General features: G+C 58.6%; 1 protein-coding gene across 1 annotated transcript; it reads right to left on the bottom strand.

Moving 5' to 3' along the window:
* On the bottom strand, positions 1–18,669 carry COLGALT1 (collagen beta(1-O)galactosyltransferase 1). The gene is made up of 12 exons (XM_058563698.1): positions 18,401–18,669; positions 17,114–17,224; positions 16,246–16,363; positions 12,161–12,295; positions 10,878–11,082; positions 9,605–9,724; positions 5,139–5,215; positions 4,956–5,062; positions 4,392–4,524; positions 3,007–3,134; positions 1,810–2,016; positions 1–1,645 (listed from the first exon to the last, which is right to left on the bottom strand). Exons 1-12 carry the CDS (start codon positions 18,667–18,669, stop codon positions 1,378–1,380), a joined length of 1,878 nt encoding a protein of 625 aa, XP_058419681.1. The 3' UTR covers positions 1–1,377.
* Positions 18,670–18,876: the final 207 nt, after the last annotated feature.

Genomic DNA, 18,876 nt, shown 5'->3' with positions numbered 1-18,876 from the left:
TGAAAACCAACCACGAATATTTAATAAAAAAATAAGCAAATCATCCAAGACCCGAGCCGGCGAGCAGTGGCCCCTAAGAGCGAAGCACCACTGGCTGGCTCTGACATTCGTTTCCGGCTGAAGGCACAGCAAGTCCTCTGGCTCGTGCTGGGGAACACATGCCCAGGCCACGGTCAGCTCCCCAGTGCAGCTGAGCCCATGCAGAGCCCCACACACGTGACCCCACCAATGGACAGAGGAGCCCCACTGAGCAGGCCGAGACCACACCTGAGATGCAGGCCAGGGAAGTCAAGCAAACAGGATCAGGAGCAGGCACGGGAGACCCAGCCCCCATCTTCACCCCCCACCCCCTCCAAGGGGACTGGTCCAGGGGGGCTTGCCAGTGTCCATGTGGCCACTGAGACCCATAGCTGCCCCTGGTGGGGGAAGAGTCACCCTCCCTTCTGGGGTGGTGGGGGGATGTTGTCTGCACAGAGCTCAGGTGACAGGGGACGAGGAGGAACCAGACTCAGTCAACCATTCTCCAACCGCACTGGGGGTCCATCAGGTCTGGTACACAGTAGGCATTCAATAAATGCCTGCTGCATGAAGACAGGAAAGGACTCATTTGTTCATCTCTGTGGCCCAGCACATGTGTGTGATCAGATGCTGAATGAACAACCGTCATGCTGCTTTGTATCACTAGTGCCTGGTGCACGCTCGGCACTTTTCAGACGTGTGGGGGAGAAACCAATTAAAGAGTAAAAAGCACCTTGTTTATTTCCATCCCCAGCACCGAGCTCAGCTCCCAGAACACAGCAGGCACTCAATAAATGCACTGAGCCAATAAGAATTGTCTTTGTATCATAAGTACCAGGCACATAGCAGGTGCTCAATATGTTTGAATAAATGAATGAAAGTGTCTTGTTTATATTCCCAGAGCCTGGAATGGTGCTCAATATACAGTCAGCACTCAATAAATACTCAAATTAATTTAAAAAATGAATGTGTATACTAGTGCCTGATTCTTGGGGGGGAATCAATAAATGCTTGATGACTGACTCAATCACTGATTGAGGGGATAATTACGCGTCCTTCACTGCCATAACACAGGAACCCAGTACACAGTAAATGCTTAAAAAGTGTTGGGCACACAGAGAGATGAATGCTGGCTTGTTCCCACCCAATCCCCTGGTGCCAAGCCCTGTTCCTGGCATACAGTAGGCACCCCATTAATGCTGCCTGCGTGCATGTGATTGCTGAGCAAACCCTGGATGAACACCGCCCTGCGTGGAGAGCCCCCTGGCCTGCCAGGGACCCACAGGGGCCCAGCTGACCCTGGCGAGCACGTGGAGGCCGGGCCTGTGATGGCTGCTTTGGTGTTGTGGCTGCTGCCCCTCAGAGCTCGTCACGGGCAGCACTGTCTAGTGGGGACTGCAGCACATCTGAGTTCTTGGCCTCGCGGCTCAGCGCCTGCTGCTCCCGCATCTTCTGGGATTTGGCGCGGTCCCAGTCGGTCTTGACGTGCTCATTGTTCCACACAACCGAGGTCTCTGTGTCGCTCACGTACCCGTCGTCCCCTGTGTAGTGCGTGGGGTAGACAAGCAGGGGCTCCACAGAGAAGGCGCGCAGGTTGCGGGGGGAGAAGTGGGTCTTGTACTCAGACCTGGGGGGAGGAGGGGAGTGAGGGGTGGCAGTGGGTCAGGGGAAGAGACAGATCGAGGGAGGAAGTGGTGGAGGAAAAGACACCTCCCTGGGGTCTGTGAGGCCCCCGCCCCCCAGGACAGCCACACACTGAGACCCCCGCCCACCCGCAGCAGCCCCTCTTACACTGGGTGCTTGTCGAACATGACGGGCAGGAACTCATCAACAGGCAGCATCTTGGACAGCGGCCGGGCAGCCAGCAGCTTGCGGGCGCCTTGCAGGGAGATCACATAAGCCAGCGTCCAGTAGGAGTAATCGGCCTCCACCAGGTTCCTCACGCGGGGCACAGCCTTCTCGGGGTGCTCCACTTGCATCCGCTTCCGGCCCACATAGCTGGGGTGCAGAATTGGCACCCCGTCACCCTTCTCCTGCTCGCCAGAGAACGCTAACCCAGAAAGCCAGGGGTCTGGTGAGCCCATCCCTAGGGTGGGAGCGGGCACGGCATGTTTGGAGAGCAACGCGGAGGCTGGCGTGGCTGGACTGGGCAGGACCACTGGGGTCTGGGGCCCACAGGAAGGAGGGTGGGTTTTTTCCAAGGGCACTAGGGAGCCATGAGAGGATTTGGAGCTGGGATGTCTTTGACATTCTCTGAGGCTGTGCCATGACAAAGGAGAGTGGGCCTGAGAGGGATGCTCTGGGTTCAGAGGGCTGTTGGGCAGTAGGGCAAGGAGGATAGTCAAGAATGAATGGGCACAGTTACTATTCACGTTAATAGCACGGTCCAGAGTCTGGGGCCTAGACCTGGATCACAGTCCTGCACAGGGGATGGGGAGAGAGAGAGAGAGGGAGGGAGCGAGGGAGGGAAGGATGGACAGAGAGAGAAGGAGAGAGTACGAGCCAACCCCCCTATAATCAGATTCCAAAAGACTGTTCCAGAAATATGCTGGCCACACCTCACCTAGTGCTAGTCTAAGACCCAAGCTCCTTGGCCACCCCCACACTCAGCCATGCCCCCAGCTTCTGGCCATGCTCCTGAGCCCTGACCACACCCATCCCAGGCTCCTCAGCCATGCCCACAGGCTTTCCTGTCAAATCCTAGCCACACTCCACCCACTACAGAACTCAAGTCTCTAAGCCCTGATGAGCCACCCTCCCCACAGCCAAGTCCTTAAACTTCCAGGCCATCCTCCCAAGACCCTACCCCATACGCCTTAGGTCAAGCCCCAAGCCCTGACTGCTCTCAGGCCCAGGACCACGGAGCCCATCACACAAGCCACACCCCAGTCTCCTTCTGCCATACTCCTGAGAGTTGGCCCCACCTATTAACCTGCAAACGCCCTCAGACCTACAGGGTCTAGGCCACACCACAGACCCCACACTCACATGAGGTCCCAGTCCAGACCCTCCTGGTCCACATCCCGCATGAGGTTCATCAGGCGCCTCTTGAAGAAGATCTCGAAGCGCAGGTCATCCTCAAACACGAGCGATTTCTGCAGCCCCCGGTCCACAACCTGAGGGAGGACACCCCGCCCAGGTCACGGGGAGATCAAAGCTGAGCCCGACCCTGAAACCAGCTCTGCCTAAAGGCTCTGGGGCAGCAGCACAGAAGTAAACGCACCCCCCTCCCCACCACTGTCTGGATCCACCTCCCTCCTGGCCACCAGCTCCTCACACACTTGGCAACAGATGCCCCAGCCTGGCCTCCCTGCTCCTTCCCACTCTGGGGTCTGGGCCTGGGCTGTGCCCTTGACATAGAGCACCCTCCTCCAAGCAGCAGCAGGCAGGATCCTTCTCACCCTTTAGGCCTCAGCTCAAATGTCATCCACCCAGGAAATCCTCCCTGACCACCATCCAAAGTTGCCAGCTGAGGACAATTCATAGCCCTGGGCCTCTCCTGTAAACACATCTCACTCGTTTTATTGTAGTTTATGTCTTTGTGGTTTATCATCAGTCTCCCCACCTCCTGGGGCTGTGAGCCCCCTGTGGGGGGGGAGGGTCTGTCTTGGTGGCTGTCGTGTCCCCAGCAGCTGCTTGGCAAACATTCCCTGAATCTTCACGACTGCCCTGAGATGGTGACTCTATCATGTGGGGAAACTGAGGCTCAGACTGGGAAGTGCTTTCCTTGCTCACAGAGCTCACCCCTCTAAAAGGCAGGGCTGGACTTGAAGCAGGGTCCCCCCAGCTCCAGGGCCACCTGGACTCCTCACCCTCTGCCCCATGCTATCCATGATTAATCTCAGGAAAGGAGGGCAACCTGGGTGAGCTCCTCCCCACACGTCCTCCCACCCTGCAGACAGACGTGGCATCTGGCCTCACACCTGATGGCCCCAGGTTCAAACCCCAGGCTGGTAACTTCACTCATCACAGTCTCTCCCTCCAAGGGTGGCTGACGAGCCCCCAGGCTAACGGGGTACCAACGTGTGGGGTCCGTGGTGGTTAATGTCACCACAGCTATTACTTCTATCAGTAAGCGATGAACATAGAGTTCAGGCTCCACAGACATCTGACAGAAGCTGGGCATGAAAAGCCCTCGCCAAAAGGTCCCAGGCCTCAGATACCCTGTTCCAGGACCCAGGATCCCCCCCAGGCGGCTTCCACAAGTGCACAAAGGAGCTACGCCACCAGGGTTCAGGTGACGCGTCAGGAGAGGCCTCCACTGAAGAGGCCTTGTGTCCTGCTGTGGTTCTGGAAGCCTGCGTGGAGTGCAGGCGATTCCCTCCCTTGAGCCGGCAGGAGGCTGAGGAGGGCCCCCGGCCAGCGGAACCCACCTCCTTCCAGATGTTATAGTGGCTGAGGAAGCAGCCCAGCTCCCCCTTGGTGAGAGGCCGCCCGTGGTACGGGTCCCGGTAGCCAGGCAGCATCTGGATGCCCAGCGCCTCCACCTGGCTGGTGTTCATGGCTCTGAAAGTGGAAAGAAGGGGTCGGTGGAAGCCCCCTCTGTGAGTCCACCATCAGTGCTCCCCTCCTGGACCTGACGTGCCCAGGCGCGCCAGGGCAGTGTCCACGCTGAGTGCCATCTGCCAGCCCCTCTCTAGGCCAGACTCCCCTCCCCTCCACGGCCCCCACACCAGGGTCTAACCCACGTGCGGACCACCCTCCCCTCCCAGGCCAGACTCCCCTCCCCTCCACGGTCCCCACACCAGGGTCTAACCCATGTGCAGACCACCTTCCCCTCTGAAACCAGACTCCCCTCCCCTCCACGGCCCCCACACCCCGGTCTAACCCACGTGCGGACCACCCTCCCCTCCCAGGCCGGACTCCCCGCCCCTCCATGGCCCCCACACCACAGTCTAACCCACGTGCGGACCACCCTCCCGCCCAGCCGGACTCACTTGCCGTCCACAGCCTCCACCAGCCGGCACGCAATCTCCTGTGCCCTCAGAGCCTGCAGCATGCGTGTCCGCCGGTCCTGCCGCCGCTTCAGGTTGATCATGAAGACCTGTGGCCCAGAGCCTCCGTCGCACCCTCTGGCTGGCCCCCGGTCCCGCCCCCACTCCAGGGAAGGCCTGGCCCACCTCATCAAAGCCCATCTTGTCAGGCATCTTGGTGGGCACTGAGACGAACCGGGAGGGCTCCGCCGGTGGGTGCTTCACTGCAGGGCAGAGAGAAGCCCAGGGGTCACTGCAGTCATGGCAGGGCTCCAGCCCCTTTCCAGTGCCCCCTCCACGGATCCATAGCACCCCAAGCACCTCAGCCTGGTGTTGGAGACCCTGCCTGACCAGGCGCCACCCACGACACGGGTGCTAGTCTCTCTCCCCCACCCCTACTCACTCTGGCTTTTGGCACCCCAAACTCACCCATTCTGACCTCAAGACATTTGCACATGCTGGGCCTCTACCAAGAACACCCTTCCTTTCTCCCTCCCCTCCTCCCCCGAGTTCCCAGCTAAGATGGCCTCTTGGTGAGGGAGGAGCATCTCCTGACCTCCTCAGGCTGAGCCGTACAGATACCTCCTCCTGGCCCCACAGTGCCTGGGCTTCTACTGTCAAACCCCCACCCTGCTGTCCGAACTCCCTGGCTCCCTGTCTGTCTCCTCTGAGCCTCCCAGGACAGATCCCAGGTCTGTCCACTCACACTGGGTCCCCAGGGCCCAGCACACAGCAGGTGCTTAATAATTACTCTGAATGAACAAAGGAATGATGGCAAGCTGTGTGACCTGGCCTTGGCTTTCCTCATCTATAAAATGGGCTAATAAATCTCTCAGAGGTTTCATGAAAAGATGCCACGAAATCACAGGCTGTGGGTTGAACTGTGCCCTGTATAAAGATACATCAGTATCCTAACCCCCAAGACCTCAGAATGTGACCTTATTTGGAAATAGGGTCTTTACAAAGGTGATCAAGGTAAAACGAGGTCATTAGGGTGGGCACTAATCCAACAGGCCTAGGGTCCTTATAAAAATGGGAAATTTGGATGCGGAGACACACGCAGAGGGAAGACGGTGTGAAGACACCAGGGGAAGATGGCTGTGTCTACAAGCCAAGGGGCGTGCAGGATTTCAGAGTGCTCACATTGTCCCCTTGCAGCTGCCATGAGCAGTGCTCAGACCACATCCTGGGCCCTGTCTTGGCGCATCCCAGGTTCCTAAGAAGGGCTGGATCCACAGGTGGACGCGAGCCTGGCGAGGTCCCTGCCCGCCCACCAGGCTGGCCCCGAGGAGCCCAGCACAACAGTGAGTCTGGCAGCCGCAGGGCCAAGAACAAAGGCCCCAGGTGAGCTCCAGGGACAGACTCTGGCCCTCTGTCTGGGTGAGGCCCGGAGCCTACCCGCAGCTCCCACTTCGCAGCCCAGAGCTCCCCCAGGTACACCATGCCCGGGGGTTTCCTCCGACCCAGGGCCCTCCCAGCTCCTGGTCGCCCCCGTCCTCCTTGGAGGAGCCGGAGACCCCAGGGTGAGCCTTTGGGATCCAAAGACTGGGTTCAAATCCCAGCTGCCCTTTCCCTTCTCTCTTTGAGTCTCTGCCCCTCCAGTAGGGGTGTGGATGGCAACAGACCTGGCTGTGGGGTGGGGATCTCTTCACCCTTTGTTGTGGGGTGGGGGTCTCTTCACTCTCTGTTGTCAGTTCTGGGAAAACAGAGCACTTTGGGCATCCCGAAGGAGCAGAGCAATGCTGTCTTCCCAGAGGCCACGTCACAGTGATTACAACAACGTAAAACCCTCGGACCCATTATGGGGTGAAAAGCCAAACTTGCCCAAAGAGGAGTGGCCTTTGCCCCTGGCTCCTGGGAGGTGGGAGCCCTTGGAAGGTCCTGCTTGATAAGAGTGTCTTTGCTTGAAACACACACACAGATACAGAGAACAGATTAGTGGTTACCAGAGGGGAAAGGGGTGGGAGAGGGCGAAGGGAAAAGGGGCACATTTGTATGGTGATGGGTAAATACTAGACTTCTGGTGGCGAGCATGATGCAGTCTACATACAAGTCAAAATACAATGACGTACACCTAAAATTTACAGAATGTATAAACCCATGTGACCTTGATATTTTAATACAGAGTCTTTGTTGGCCTGGGACCACACTGGGTGGTGTGCGTCAACAGTGTGATTTAGGGTGGGGGTCTTGGGCCATGTGGTATCAGTTCCCCTCTGCAGGGGCTGGAGATGGAGGTCAGCCACGTGGGTAGTCAGCCGGGTCTGCATGTATGAGCCCCAATAAAAACTCTGGACACTGAGGCTCAAGGAGCCTCCCTGGATGGCAGTACACCATGTGCGTTGTCACACATTGGTGCTGGGAGAAGTGCTGTCCCCATGACTCCATGATGAGGGGACAACCAGAAGTTCCGTGCATGGAACTCTCCTGGACGTCACCCCATGCACCCCGTCCCTTGGCTGACTGTGTCCTTTCCCTCGTAATAAACTACAACCGTGAGTATAACAGCTTCTGTGAGTTCTGAGTCCCTTTAGCGAATTATCAAACCTGAGCATGGTCTTGCAACTGGTGTGAGAAGTGAGGGCGATCTTGTGGAATTTCCTAACTCACACCCACTGGTGCATGTCTGGAACTCTCTCGCATGCCCTCCACATCCCTCAGGAGAATGGTAAAGTGACGTGACACAGCCCAGAGTGGACAATCCTGTGGCTGAACGCCTTCATGGAACACTATGCAGCAAGGCGTGGGAGCAAGCCACAGCCAAACACAGCAGCTGTGACGGCACAGACGGGATGCTGAGCGAAGACACCGCACACCGGAGTGGCACACGGTGCGATTCCACTTATGTGAAGCACCAAACGGGCAAAACCTATCAGCTGATGAAGTCAGGACAGGGGAGCCTGGCCCGCAGCTGACGATGAGGGTGTGAGCAGCCACGCTGCTGTCACCCTTCCCGCCGTGTGCCGGGACTCAGCACAGAGGAGTCACACTGAGCGGGGTTACGGGGCCGCTGGGGAAGATGCCCTGGGGCCACGAGCAGGTGAGGAGGGACGCGAGCTGCGGGGTGCCCGGACAGGGGGCAGCACTCGTAGCTTCTCTGCAGGGCCGATGCTTCATCACAAGAAAGATTTTCGAACTCATGAAAAATCATGCACAGCCTGGTCCGGGGACCCACACATGGGTGGGAGAGAACAGGCAGTTTTCATGCGGACCACGAGGAAGGACCTGCACAAACGTCAGAAACGTCCAGACCCTCCCCCCGTCTGCTCTGTGTGCTCTGCTCTGGCCCTCGAGAAACAGAAAATTCACGCCCCTGTCATGTCTGAGTTTATAACAGCAGCATGAACGGTTTCCTGACTGGAAATAACAATAGAAACGTGAAAATTTAAACTAGGACAGTAAACCAGGAAAACTATGGCAGCCACAGTGATGCTTCTCAGGGTCCAGCCCCTGAAGGGTGCTGGTGACAGGCAGGGACCCACCTCTTAGGACTGCGGCCCAGGAGGGTTGCGGGCTGGGTCCAGGCATCTACGTGTAACAGACACGTAGGGACTGGGGGGGCCTCCACCCTAGTGACCCTGCAGCTTCCAGGCGTCACCTCAAAAGACCCAAAAGTCTCCCCAAACCAGAGGGCAGGGTGCTATTCCATCTTCAGCCACCAGGGGGAGACACACAGAGAACCTTCTAGAAGCAGGTCAGAGTGGGAAACTGAGCCCCAGGCAGAGGCCTGGCCCTCCCAGCCCCTCTCCCTCGGTGCAGTGGGAGGAAAGGCCTTCGCAGGGACGCACATGGCTGTGCAAGCAAGGCCCACAGGGGAGCAGACAGAGACCCTGGCTGGGAGGAGCCCCTCCTCAAACAACCCCGAGGGCAGCTCAGCCCTCTGCACTCCTCCCACCTCAGGGGCCCACCAGAGGGATGGCTGCTAGTCTCACAGCTTATGGATTTACTTACATAGTATTAGAAGAACATAAGCTAGCAACTGCAGTAAAAACATGTAGTTTCCTTTCTTAAATAAATGTATTCAAGTAAAAAAAAAAAAAAGATGTCTGCTTAAGATAAATATTAAATAAACAGTGGGTCTGAGGTGTGGAAAAAGCCCGAAATGGCTGTGTCCCAGACACTGCCCGCACCTGAAGGTTCCTCAGCGAACACCTCTGCCTCCCTGCTCCCACACCCTCTATGGCCCCCAACTGCCCCTGGGGAAAAGGCCTGCTCCTCGGCCTGGTGTCTGAGGCCCCTGCCCTGGCCCTGCCTGCCGGCCTTGCCCAACTCACTAGCCCCATTCTGCCCTGCCAACCTTGCCTGTTCCCTGAGCTCACGTCCCCTCCAGCCTCCCAGCCTTTGCATGCGCTGCTCCCTCCGGCTGCAATTCTCTTTCTGCTAACTCCTACTCACCCTGCACCTTAATGCCACTTCCTCCAGGAAGCCTATCCTGACTGTCCCAAGCACACCACACATAGTTGCTTGCAAGTCAGCACTCCACGAGAGCAGGACAACCATCCACCTTATTCCCACCAGGTCCCCAGGGCCCAGCCAAGGGACCGGCCCCCAGCAGGCGCTGGATCAGTGTCCGAAGGAGGCCTGTGAGAGGGCCCAGAGAGGGGCAGACTCACCCATGACCTCCAGCTGCACGTGCAGGAAGCTCTCGGCCTCGTCCTGGAGGGTGCTGTGTGCCCGCAGCGGCACAGGCAGGAAGCCGTACACCTCCCTGTTGCACACGTACATCTGCACCTCTGGGCCAGGAGACAGCGGTCAACACCGGGGGCAGAGCAAGGCAGCCACCCTCCACCTGTGCAGGGAGCGCCAACGGCCTGCTATCCCCAGCTGCCCGCGGAGGCCCCTCAGCGCTCCCCTGGGACGCAGAGCTGGGACGGAGCCTCCGCAGGCAGGCAGCCTACACCCTGCGTGCTCCCAGGCCGCACAGAGCTGGGCAGTCAGAGATGTCCAGACGTCGCTGGGCAGGATGGAAGACTCTGGAACCGTTAAGCGCACTGCACCACGCTGCCCTGGTCCCTACAGGACTCCGCGACATAGCAAACGGCAGATAGTGAGAACAGCAAAGGCATGGTTACGCACAGAGAGGGGACACAGCCCAACAGGAGGGCAGTAACGCCACCTCCTCCCGCACCTGCCCTGTCCCAGATGGCTCACATTTTTATAATGAGGACATATCAGTTTTTAACGTGAAAATGATTTCCATTTTAATTGGCTAACTTTCCCGTAAAGGGCCAGATGGTGCACATCTTCAGCTTGCGGCGCCTGGCTCTGCTACCGGACACGAGAGCACCCTGACAAGGCTCCCATGAAGGGGCGCGGCTGTGTGCCAACGAAACTTCACCTATGGGCACTGAAATTTGAATTTCAGCTAATTTTCAGATGTCACAAAATACTGTTCTTCATTTTTTTTCCAACCATTTAAAAACGTAAAAACCATTCTGAGCTTGTGGTCGTACAAAAACAGATGGTAGGCTGGATTTGGCCTAAGGGCCACAGTGTGCCGGCCTCTGGTTTAAAATAAATGACAAGTCAGCACATGGCTGTGTTCTCTTTCTCTTTTAAACGTTTTTTTCCCTAATTATCCAATTAATATACGCTCAACTACAGAAAACTGGGAGAGTATAGAAAAATGTTGAGATGGAAATAACCTTCAATAAATAGGTCTTAAAAAGCTGAGGAGCAAAGCAACCCGCAAAGCCAGGGCTGGAGAGAAACTGGGTCCTGGGGACGTCATCTGAACCCCCGGATAGAGCCACACCTGAAGCCATCCCTGCACCCTGCAGTTTTGGTTCTGTGAACCTTCTGTGGGCTCTGTTTGAACCTGCTCAGCACAGATCCCAAAGAACCAGCCAGATGACGCCCCATGATGGCAACCTCCTGTGGGCTCACCTGCCTGCTTGCAGGAGAAGGCGAAAACAATGATGTCGTCGAAGGCCCAGGTGTAGTCCGGGTGGGGAGGGTAGAACGCCAAGTTCCTGGAGGCCGCCTTCCGCAGGTCGATCAGGAAGGTCGAGTGCACCATGGGAACCGCGAAGCAGCCCCGGCGGTCCCGTTTGCGGATGGGGATGTAGGCGGGCGTGCGCTTGTAGTAGCCCTGTGGGGGGTGGGCAGTCTTGCATGGGCCCTAACGGTGAGGCTGGAGGCCCGCAAGACGGGGGCCGGGAACCCTGGAGAGCAGGACCAGGCGCCAGCCCCTGTCTGCCCTGGCATTTCCCGAGCCCCGGCCTCGGGCACAGTCTCCCCCAGGGCCTCGGTGACGGGCAATGGCAGGTAAACAAAGGGGGACAGTCGCTCACTAGCAGACCCAGCCCAGCCCCTCAGCCCAGAAAGGCAGCGTCTGAGGGAGAAATTAAACAGCCGGAAAAGGGATCAGACATTTGAGATCCTTTGATTTACACAGAAGTTGAACGTCAGAAGCGTGACTTCAAGGAAGTGGGGAGGAATCTTTTAGAAGAGTTTTAAAAGCTTCTGGAATAATCTAGAGTTGGCCTCTCTTCCTCGTTCCCTTTAGAAATTGGAATTGTTAGCGTATAACACTTAAATTTATGGAACATATTTTAAAAAATAGAAACCACTGAATTTTAAAATGGTGAATTTTATGCTATGTGACTCGAACATCAATTCAAAACAAAAAGACGAGGAGACAGGATGGGACAGAGTACTGGCTCCAACACCCACCCCTTCACTCCCCCTGGCTTTGCCTGCAACCCCACCCTCAACCCTGGAGTGGGACTTGTGGCCCAGGCCTGGCCAATCACAGCCTGGTATGTTCCTGGCTGCAGTAACTGGTTCAGGGGTAAGAGGAGAGACTGGACAAGGCCAAATTAGAGAGGATTCTGGCTGGAGGCTGCTGGGATCATTCCCCAGGAGTCTGAACATGAAGCCACCCAAGGGATGGAGGAAGACAGGGCTGTTGTTTGAACACCTGGATCAAGCTGTGCCTGAAGTCCCATCCTGGCACCACTTCCGAGCTGTGTGAGCTTAGACAAGTCACTTCCCCTCTCTGTGTTTCTGTCCCTGCCTCAGTAGTGAGGGTTGGGGGGTAGAGAACACAATCGTGGACCCTCTCTCAGGGAGCTGTTTAAGGATCATCACGATGGTGCTGTAAGTATGATGAGAAGTTAGACTCCAGCCACAGCCCCCGGGCCCCGCCCTCCCTGACAGCCGCTGACCTGGGACGTCATGCCACACCAGAAGTTGGAGTACGCGGCCCGGGAGTCCAGCATGGGGGCCACCACCGTCTTGTTCTCGGCGATGAGCAGGGTCAGAGTGTCCGGGTTGAAGAGCAGGTTGTCCGCATCCACAAACTGTGAAACACCCGACACAGCGTCAGTGCGGGCTGCAGGAGCCACCTGGCCGAGGCCGGAGCGACTGGGGCGCGGCTGGGGCCGGGGCCGGAGTGACTGGGACGCGGCTGGGGCCAAGGCCGGAGTTCTGGGCTCGGACGGCGGGGCAGTGCCCGCGGCCCTGGAAGCCGCCTGGCTCCTCCACCGACAGCTCTGCCCTCAGTACCGAGCCAACCGCCGTTCACGCAACACGAGCGGGTCCCAGACGCGGCACTGGCGAGACACTGGCCGTGGCAGTGGGCGCCGCGTGGCTGCATGTATGGAAACCTGACAACAGCAGTGCGGTCGATGAGGAGGCCGGGCGGGGCGGGCCCCCTGGGGGAGCGGCTGGGGGAACACACCTTTTTCTCTGTGAGTTAGAGGCCAATTACAAGTTCATAAAAATAGGATCTTTACATAACCCTCTTTTATTTTTTTCTTTAACACCTTGAATGTTGGGGTAAAAAGATGATAACCTGTTTGTTGCAGCCTGGAGGGAAATTCACCAACCCAGGAACAGTGTCACCGCAGGGGGGGGTGCCTGCTGGTCCCCCCAAAACAGTGTCACCAATCCCTTCCAGAAAGGACAACCAGGATGTTCTCTCGGCCATGTTGCTTATCCCACAAACTTGGGACCGAGCCAGAAGTCTGGCAGAGGCAAGTCAGCTAAAGAAATTCTGGCCCCGCCTGCTGCAGACTGAGGTACCCACTGCACAACCCACCTATCGGAGATGTCCAGCACAGGCAACTGAAAACCACGGCACAAAGAGATGGCTAGGTCAGGCCGTTCCCGTCAACCGGCCTGGGAACACGCAGGTCACAGCCTATTACAGAACTATTAGGACGTGGGGTTTTTTTATTGCATCTGGTCCACAGATATGTTTTCTGTTACCCATGCGGCACTTTTGGAACATCTGAATCACTGGTCGTAAACAACAACAAAAACTAGAATTCCAGCCTTCTCCGGCAACATGGGACGGCTTTCCAGCGCAGCAACCCTCAGCTGGAGACGGGAGGCGGCTGCCCCCTGGGACGAGCCGTGCGGTGTGTTATGCTCCCTCTCCCTGCCCAGCCTCTGCGGACGTTTGCATTTGCGACTTTTGAATACACATGCAGTGCAAACAGCCAGAACAGTCTGGCGATTCCTCAAAAAGTTAAACAGAGTTACCATAGGACCCAGCAATTCCACTCCTACATAGAGACAAGAGAACCAGCAACAGGGACTCAAACGGACCTCTGTGCAGCACGTTCACAGCAGCACTTTCCACAGGAGCCACACGGCGGAAACGAGCCAAGTGTCCACCGACAGACGACGGACGAGCAGAATGCAGTCCATCCACACAGTGGAATATCACTCAGCCATAGCAAGGAATGAAGCTCTCACACACCCGAGCATGGGCATGAACCTCGAAAACCTCATGCTGAGTGAGAGAAGCCAGACACAAAGGCGTCATGCGGTAAGACTGCATCTATGTGAAACGTCCAGAACAGGCAGACCCAGAGAGACAGAAGCAGATCAGCATGGCCACAGGCTGGGGAGGGGGACGGGGAGCGACTGCTCAGGGGGCCGGGGTTTCCTTTGGGGTGATGAAAACTAGCTCTGGAACTAGATAGAGGCTGTGGTTGCACAACATAATGAACACACTAAATGCACTGAATTGCGCACTTTAAAACGGTTAATTTTATGTTCCGTAAACTGCACCTCAAGTAAAACACAAAAGGCAGCCAGAAAGCAAGAATGTCTGGGAGGCAGGATTACAAGGTTTGCAGTTTGTTTTCCTTGCCTAAGCTCCTTATTTTTTCTTGTATATTTTCTTACAAGTGACACGCACAGTGTTTATAAAAAGAGGCCCTTTTAATAACCATTTAAAAACACTAGACGAACGACTTCACGTCCGCGTGGACTCTCGGAGCCCCCGTTACACCACCACGTGGTTCGCCAAAGCTGTTCAGAGTTTTGAACCAGCACCTGGAGTTCCACCCACGTTTGCTGAGGGAAAAATGTGAAAACCAGCCGACCTCAACCGAAAGCAAAGCCCAGGGGGGCAGGCCGGCACTCCTGTGCCCCTCTCTGCCTCCCTGGTTCCCAGACCCCCGCCCTCCCAAAGTCTCCACCTTCCCATCTGTACAATGGTCAGAGGAGGCACCAACCACAGGCTCCCGGGAAGAACCTGCTCCGTCCTCCCCGCCGGCTCACGCAGGGACGTGGAGCCCTCCCGGCACCCTCACATCCAGTCCCCAAGCAGGGCCTGTCCCCTCGGCCTCAGAACACTTCCTGAACCCGCCTGCCTTTCTCCACAGCCCCCGCCCCATACAGGCCTCCACCCTGGCTTCCTGCTGCCCTAACTCCTGCCCCGACGGGCCCTGCTCCCCACGGCAGCCACGGGGGCTTCTGAAAATCATAAATCAGAACACAAGCTCCTTGGCTCACACACCCACCATGACTCCCCACTACCCTCACAGTAAGAGCCAAATCTCTCCCCCAGCCTATGCAGTCCGGCCCACACCCACCACTTCAGCATCATTCCCTCCGTCGCCCCCTCCGTCACTCCAGTCCAGCCACGCCGGCCTCCTTGCCGGGCCTTAACTGCCCCACGCTTTCTCCCTGTGTGTCCCCTCTGCCCTAGACGCTGCACCTCAGCTCCCCAAGGCTGGCTCCTCTGCTCCTTCATGTCTCCGCCAGGACCCCTCCTCAAGGTAGGCACCCAGACTCTGCTCGCTCGTCACCCCGCCCTGGTTATGCCGGCTGCTTTGGGTTGAATGGTGGCCCCCAAAAAAGATACGTTGAAGTTCTAACCCACAGCCTGTGACTGTGACCTTATCTGGAAACAGAGTCTTTGCAGATATCATGAAGATGTGAGTTAAGACGGTCACGCTGGATTAGGGTGGGCCCCGAATCCAATGTCTGGTGACCTCATGAGAAGAGAAGAGACACAGAGAGAAGCCATGTGACCAGAGGCAGAGACTGGAGTGATGTGGCCACACGCCAAGGACGCGTGGAGCCCCAGAAGCTGGAAGAGGCCAAGAAGGACCCTCCCTGGAGCCTTCAGAGGGAGCTCGGCCCCGTGACACCGGGATTTCAGACGTCCAGCCTCTAAAACCAAGACAATGAGCTGCACGCCCCCCGCCGTGGTACAGAGGCCCCAGAACACTGATACGCCATCCATGGCCTTTCTGCCGTTTCCTCCCGGCACCGGCTGCCTGCCTTCCGCTGCTTCCTCACTCAGCTCTGCTTGCTCTCTCGTCAGGCCCCTTTCCCAGACACTCGGAGGAGGGGCTCAGCCTGCGCCCGTCCCCACTGTGTCCCCAGGGTCTGGTGGGAGGAGGGCCCCAGGAGGGGCCTGCAGATGTATGTCGACTGATGAATAAAGGAGGTCCAGTCCCCAGCTGGGCCTGGCAGTGCCAGGCAGGCGTTATTGCGTCCAACCTCCAGAGCAGCCAGCCTGGCGGCGCCGCCCTCCCCGCCCGCACCAGAGAGGGGCCCCTAGGTCAGGGGGCAGGCTGAGGAGCTCGCAGAAGGCCTGCGGGCACGTGTCCCAACATTACTGCGTTCAGCCTCAACGTCCCCTTCCTCCCAGAGGCCACGCAGGCCCAGGCGGAGGAAGCGAAAGTCAGGCCTCAGCGGTCCCAACCCCCCTCCTGCTTCTCTCGGAATGACCCAGAGGGCATCACCATGGGGCGTGCAGAGCCGGCAACAAAGGCGGAGATGACCCAAGTGTTCAACTACAGGGGATGGCTGGGGACCAGCCTGACGACCAGAACCTCCTCCACCAACCAGCTGTGTCACCTCCAACAACACACTCCCCTCCCAGAGCCTCAGTTCCCCCCCTGTAAAACAGGGTTAAGGATGGTCCCCGCATCCTGCCGCCCCGCCTTCCCTCGGACGCCCCAGGCCTCTGGCCGCAAGCCGGGGCTGGCCGGTGGGAACTCACCAGGATGTAGTCAGCCCACATGTCCCGGGCCGACTTCAGAGCCGCCTGGCGCAACTTCATGACGTGCTCGTAGCGGGAGTCGGACCAGTGTTTGAGGCCCTCCTCATCTGGGTAGGACCTGTGGAAAGGCAGCCGTGATGGGCGAAGCGCGGGGCACTGGCCCAGCACCGGCTGTGGGGGTGGTCAGAGAGGGCTTCCTGGAGGAGGGGGTGTATAAGCTGGATCTGAAGGCAGAGAAGAAGAGGAGAAAATAGGAGGGAGATGTGTCCCTGAGAGGCAGGGGCACAGAAGGTCCAGGGGTCCCCACTACTTTTTGCCCAGAAGGAAGAAAGCCCAAGGCAATCTGTAGGATAGAAAGCTCAGAGCACCCGAGAGGGAGGAAGGGGCCGCTTATGCCACGCGAGGACGACCCTGAGGGTGAGGGGGATCCCCACTGGGAGAGGAGAAGGAAATCTGGAGCCTGTCCTCCCAGACTCAGAATCTGGTCTGGGCAGCGGGTGGGACAGAAATAAACCCTGACAGGGTGAAAGGAGCCGGGGTACCGCGCTGCCCAGGGCCCCCGGGGCAGCTGAGGAGCAGAGCTGGTGCTGGGGCGAGAGTGAGAGGGCACAGCGGCGGGCATCCGCCAGGAAGATGGGGAGGGAAGGAACTCCAGGCGGAGGGAAGGGCAGGGGCAAAGTCCAGAGGGGGATCATGGCCGCTGGGGAAGCTGAGGGCCGCTCAGAGGAGCCGGAGCCGTCGATTAGGGCTGGAGAGTCAGGGGCTGGGGGCTGGGGTTCCATGCCAGGACCACGGGGAGTCACGAGGGGTGTAAGCACGGGTGCAGACGAGTCCCGCCGCGGGGCTCCAGGCAGAGCCTGGCGCTCACCTGGGCTCCTCTGCCGGCCGCCACTCCACCGAGTGGTACAGACTCTTCACGGCCACCAGCCATTCCCGCAGCACGGCCGACGTGTTGTCTGAGTTGTGGTCTGTGGCCACCCTGCCGGGGGAGGGGGACAGTCAGCGAGGTTGGGGAGACTGAGGCAGGACCAGGCAGCAGCAACGCAACCTGGGCTCCACACCCTGCTTGGCCGCCATCAGCTACACAGCCTGGGGCAAGATGCTTCCCTCTCTGGGCCTGTTCCCTCATCTGTACCTCAGAGTGAGGGCAGGACCCATTTCACTCTGCAGTCACGGGCAGAGGGGATTAAACAAGCTAATTGTGGAAAATCACTTTAGACACTATTAGTACTACTGAGCATTTAGGATCTTATAACCACATTAGAACTAAATAAGCGAGAATTAATAAACATACACATATGTCATACACTCCCCCCTTCCTCGATTCTCTCCTATGAGCAACACCACCTTTTGGCGGGCTTTGATCACCCTCTCATGCAACAAACATTTCTTAAGCACCAAGCCTATGTTGGATTATCTGGGCTGGGGAATCTGGGGTGGAGGGAAGAAGGACATTCGGGAGTGGAGTTTGAGGAGGGAGCTGAGGGCTGTTCTCCAGGTGAATTGTTAAGCAGACAAGGAGAGCAGGGATGACAGTAACCACCACCACGGGTTCGGTCACTGGGCGTCAAGCCCGCGATGCCAGACACCAGGGCTTCACGCCCATTAACTGTGTTATCTTCACAGACAAACCAACCCGAGTTATATTAATACCCCGGTTTTCCAGATGAGGAAACTGAGGCAGCAGCGGGGAGGTCATCAGTCAGGCTTGTTCGCGGCTCTGCCCCGTCCCCCTTCCAGGAAGGATCCGCTTCCCCCCTCGGCCATCTGGTCCCCACCCCATCGGCCCACTCCGATCAGAAGGCAGGGAACCAAGGCAACAGCGAGAGCAGGAAGACTCCCCGTTAGCGGAAGTGCAAAGCGGGCCGTGGCGAGGCCCAGCGGGCTCTCCAGGCGCCCCTTCTTTGGAGCTGTGTGTGCTCCCAAGGGGGTAGGGGTTAGTCCCGGGCAGGGAGGCCCCGCCCTGGCTGGCACGCGTGGTCCCGGATCTGCCCTAACGGGGGGCCAGCCGGCAGGGCAGGGGCCCGACACACCCTAAAGGGGCCCGCAGGCAGAGCGCCTGTCCGGGCCGCCCTAACGGGGCAGGGGGACAGGGGGCAGGCAGAGGGCCCGCCCGGCGGGGGCCGCAGGCCGGCGGCGGGCCGCGCGCGCTCACCACAGCGCCGTGCGCTCCCGCGGGTGCCGCAGCCGCTCCAGGGCGCCCAGCGTGGCGGGCAGAGCGTGGGCCGCGTTGCGCGCCAGCAGCGCGATGAGCACGCGCGGCGCCTGCAGCGGCGACTCAGGGCTCCAGCGCTCCTCGGGGAAGTAGGCGGCGGCGCCCGGCGGGCCCCCCGGAGGCGGCAGCGCCAGCAGCAGCAGCAGCAGCAGCAGCGAGGCCGGGAGCGGCCGCCCGCGCCGCCGGCACGCGCGTGGGGCCGCCGCCATCGCGCCACGCGTCGCCTTTAAGCCGCTTTTCTGCCGGCAGACGCCGACCGCGCCTTAAAGAGGCCGTCGGGGCCCCGCCCCTGCCGCGCGCCTTAAAGGGGAGGAGCGCGCCCGGCGGGAATCAGACGTCAGGGCCCGCCTCCCAGGTCCCGCCTCCGGACGGCCTTAAAGGCACAGAACGCACGGAAGCCTCCAATCGGACGTGGC

Source organism: Diceros bicornis, chromosome 20 (genome assembly GCF_020826845.1).
Source record: "Diceros bicornis minor isolate mBicDic1 chromosome 20, mDicBic1.mat.cur, whole genome shotgun sequence".
Lineage (NCBI taxonomy): Eukaryota > Metazoa > Chordata > Mammalia > Perissodactyla > Rhinocerotidae > Diceros > Diceros bicornis.
This window is presented reverse-complemented; position numbering and strand designations above follow the sequence as displayed.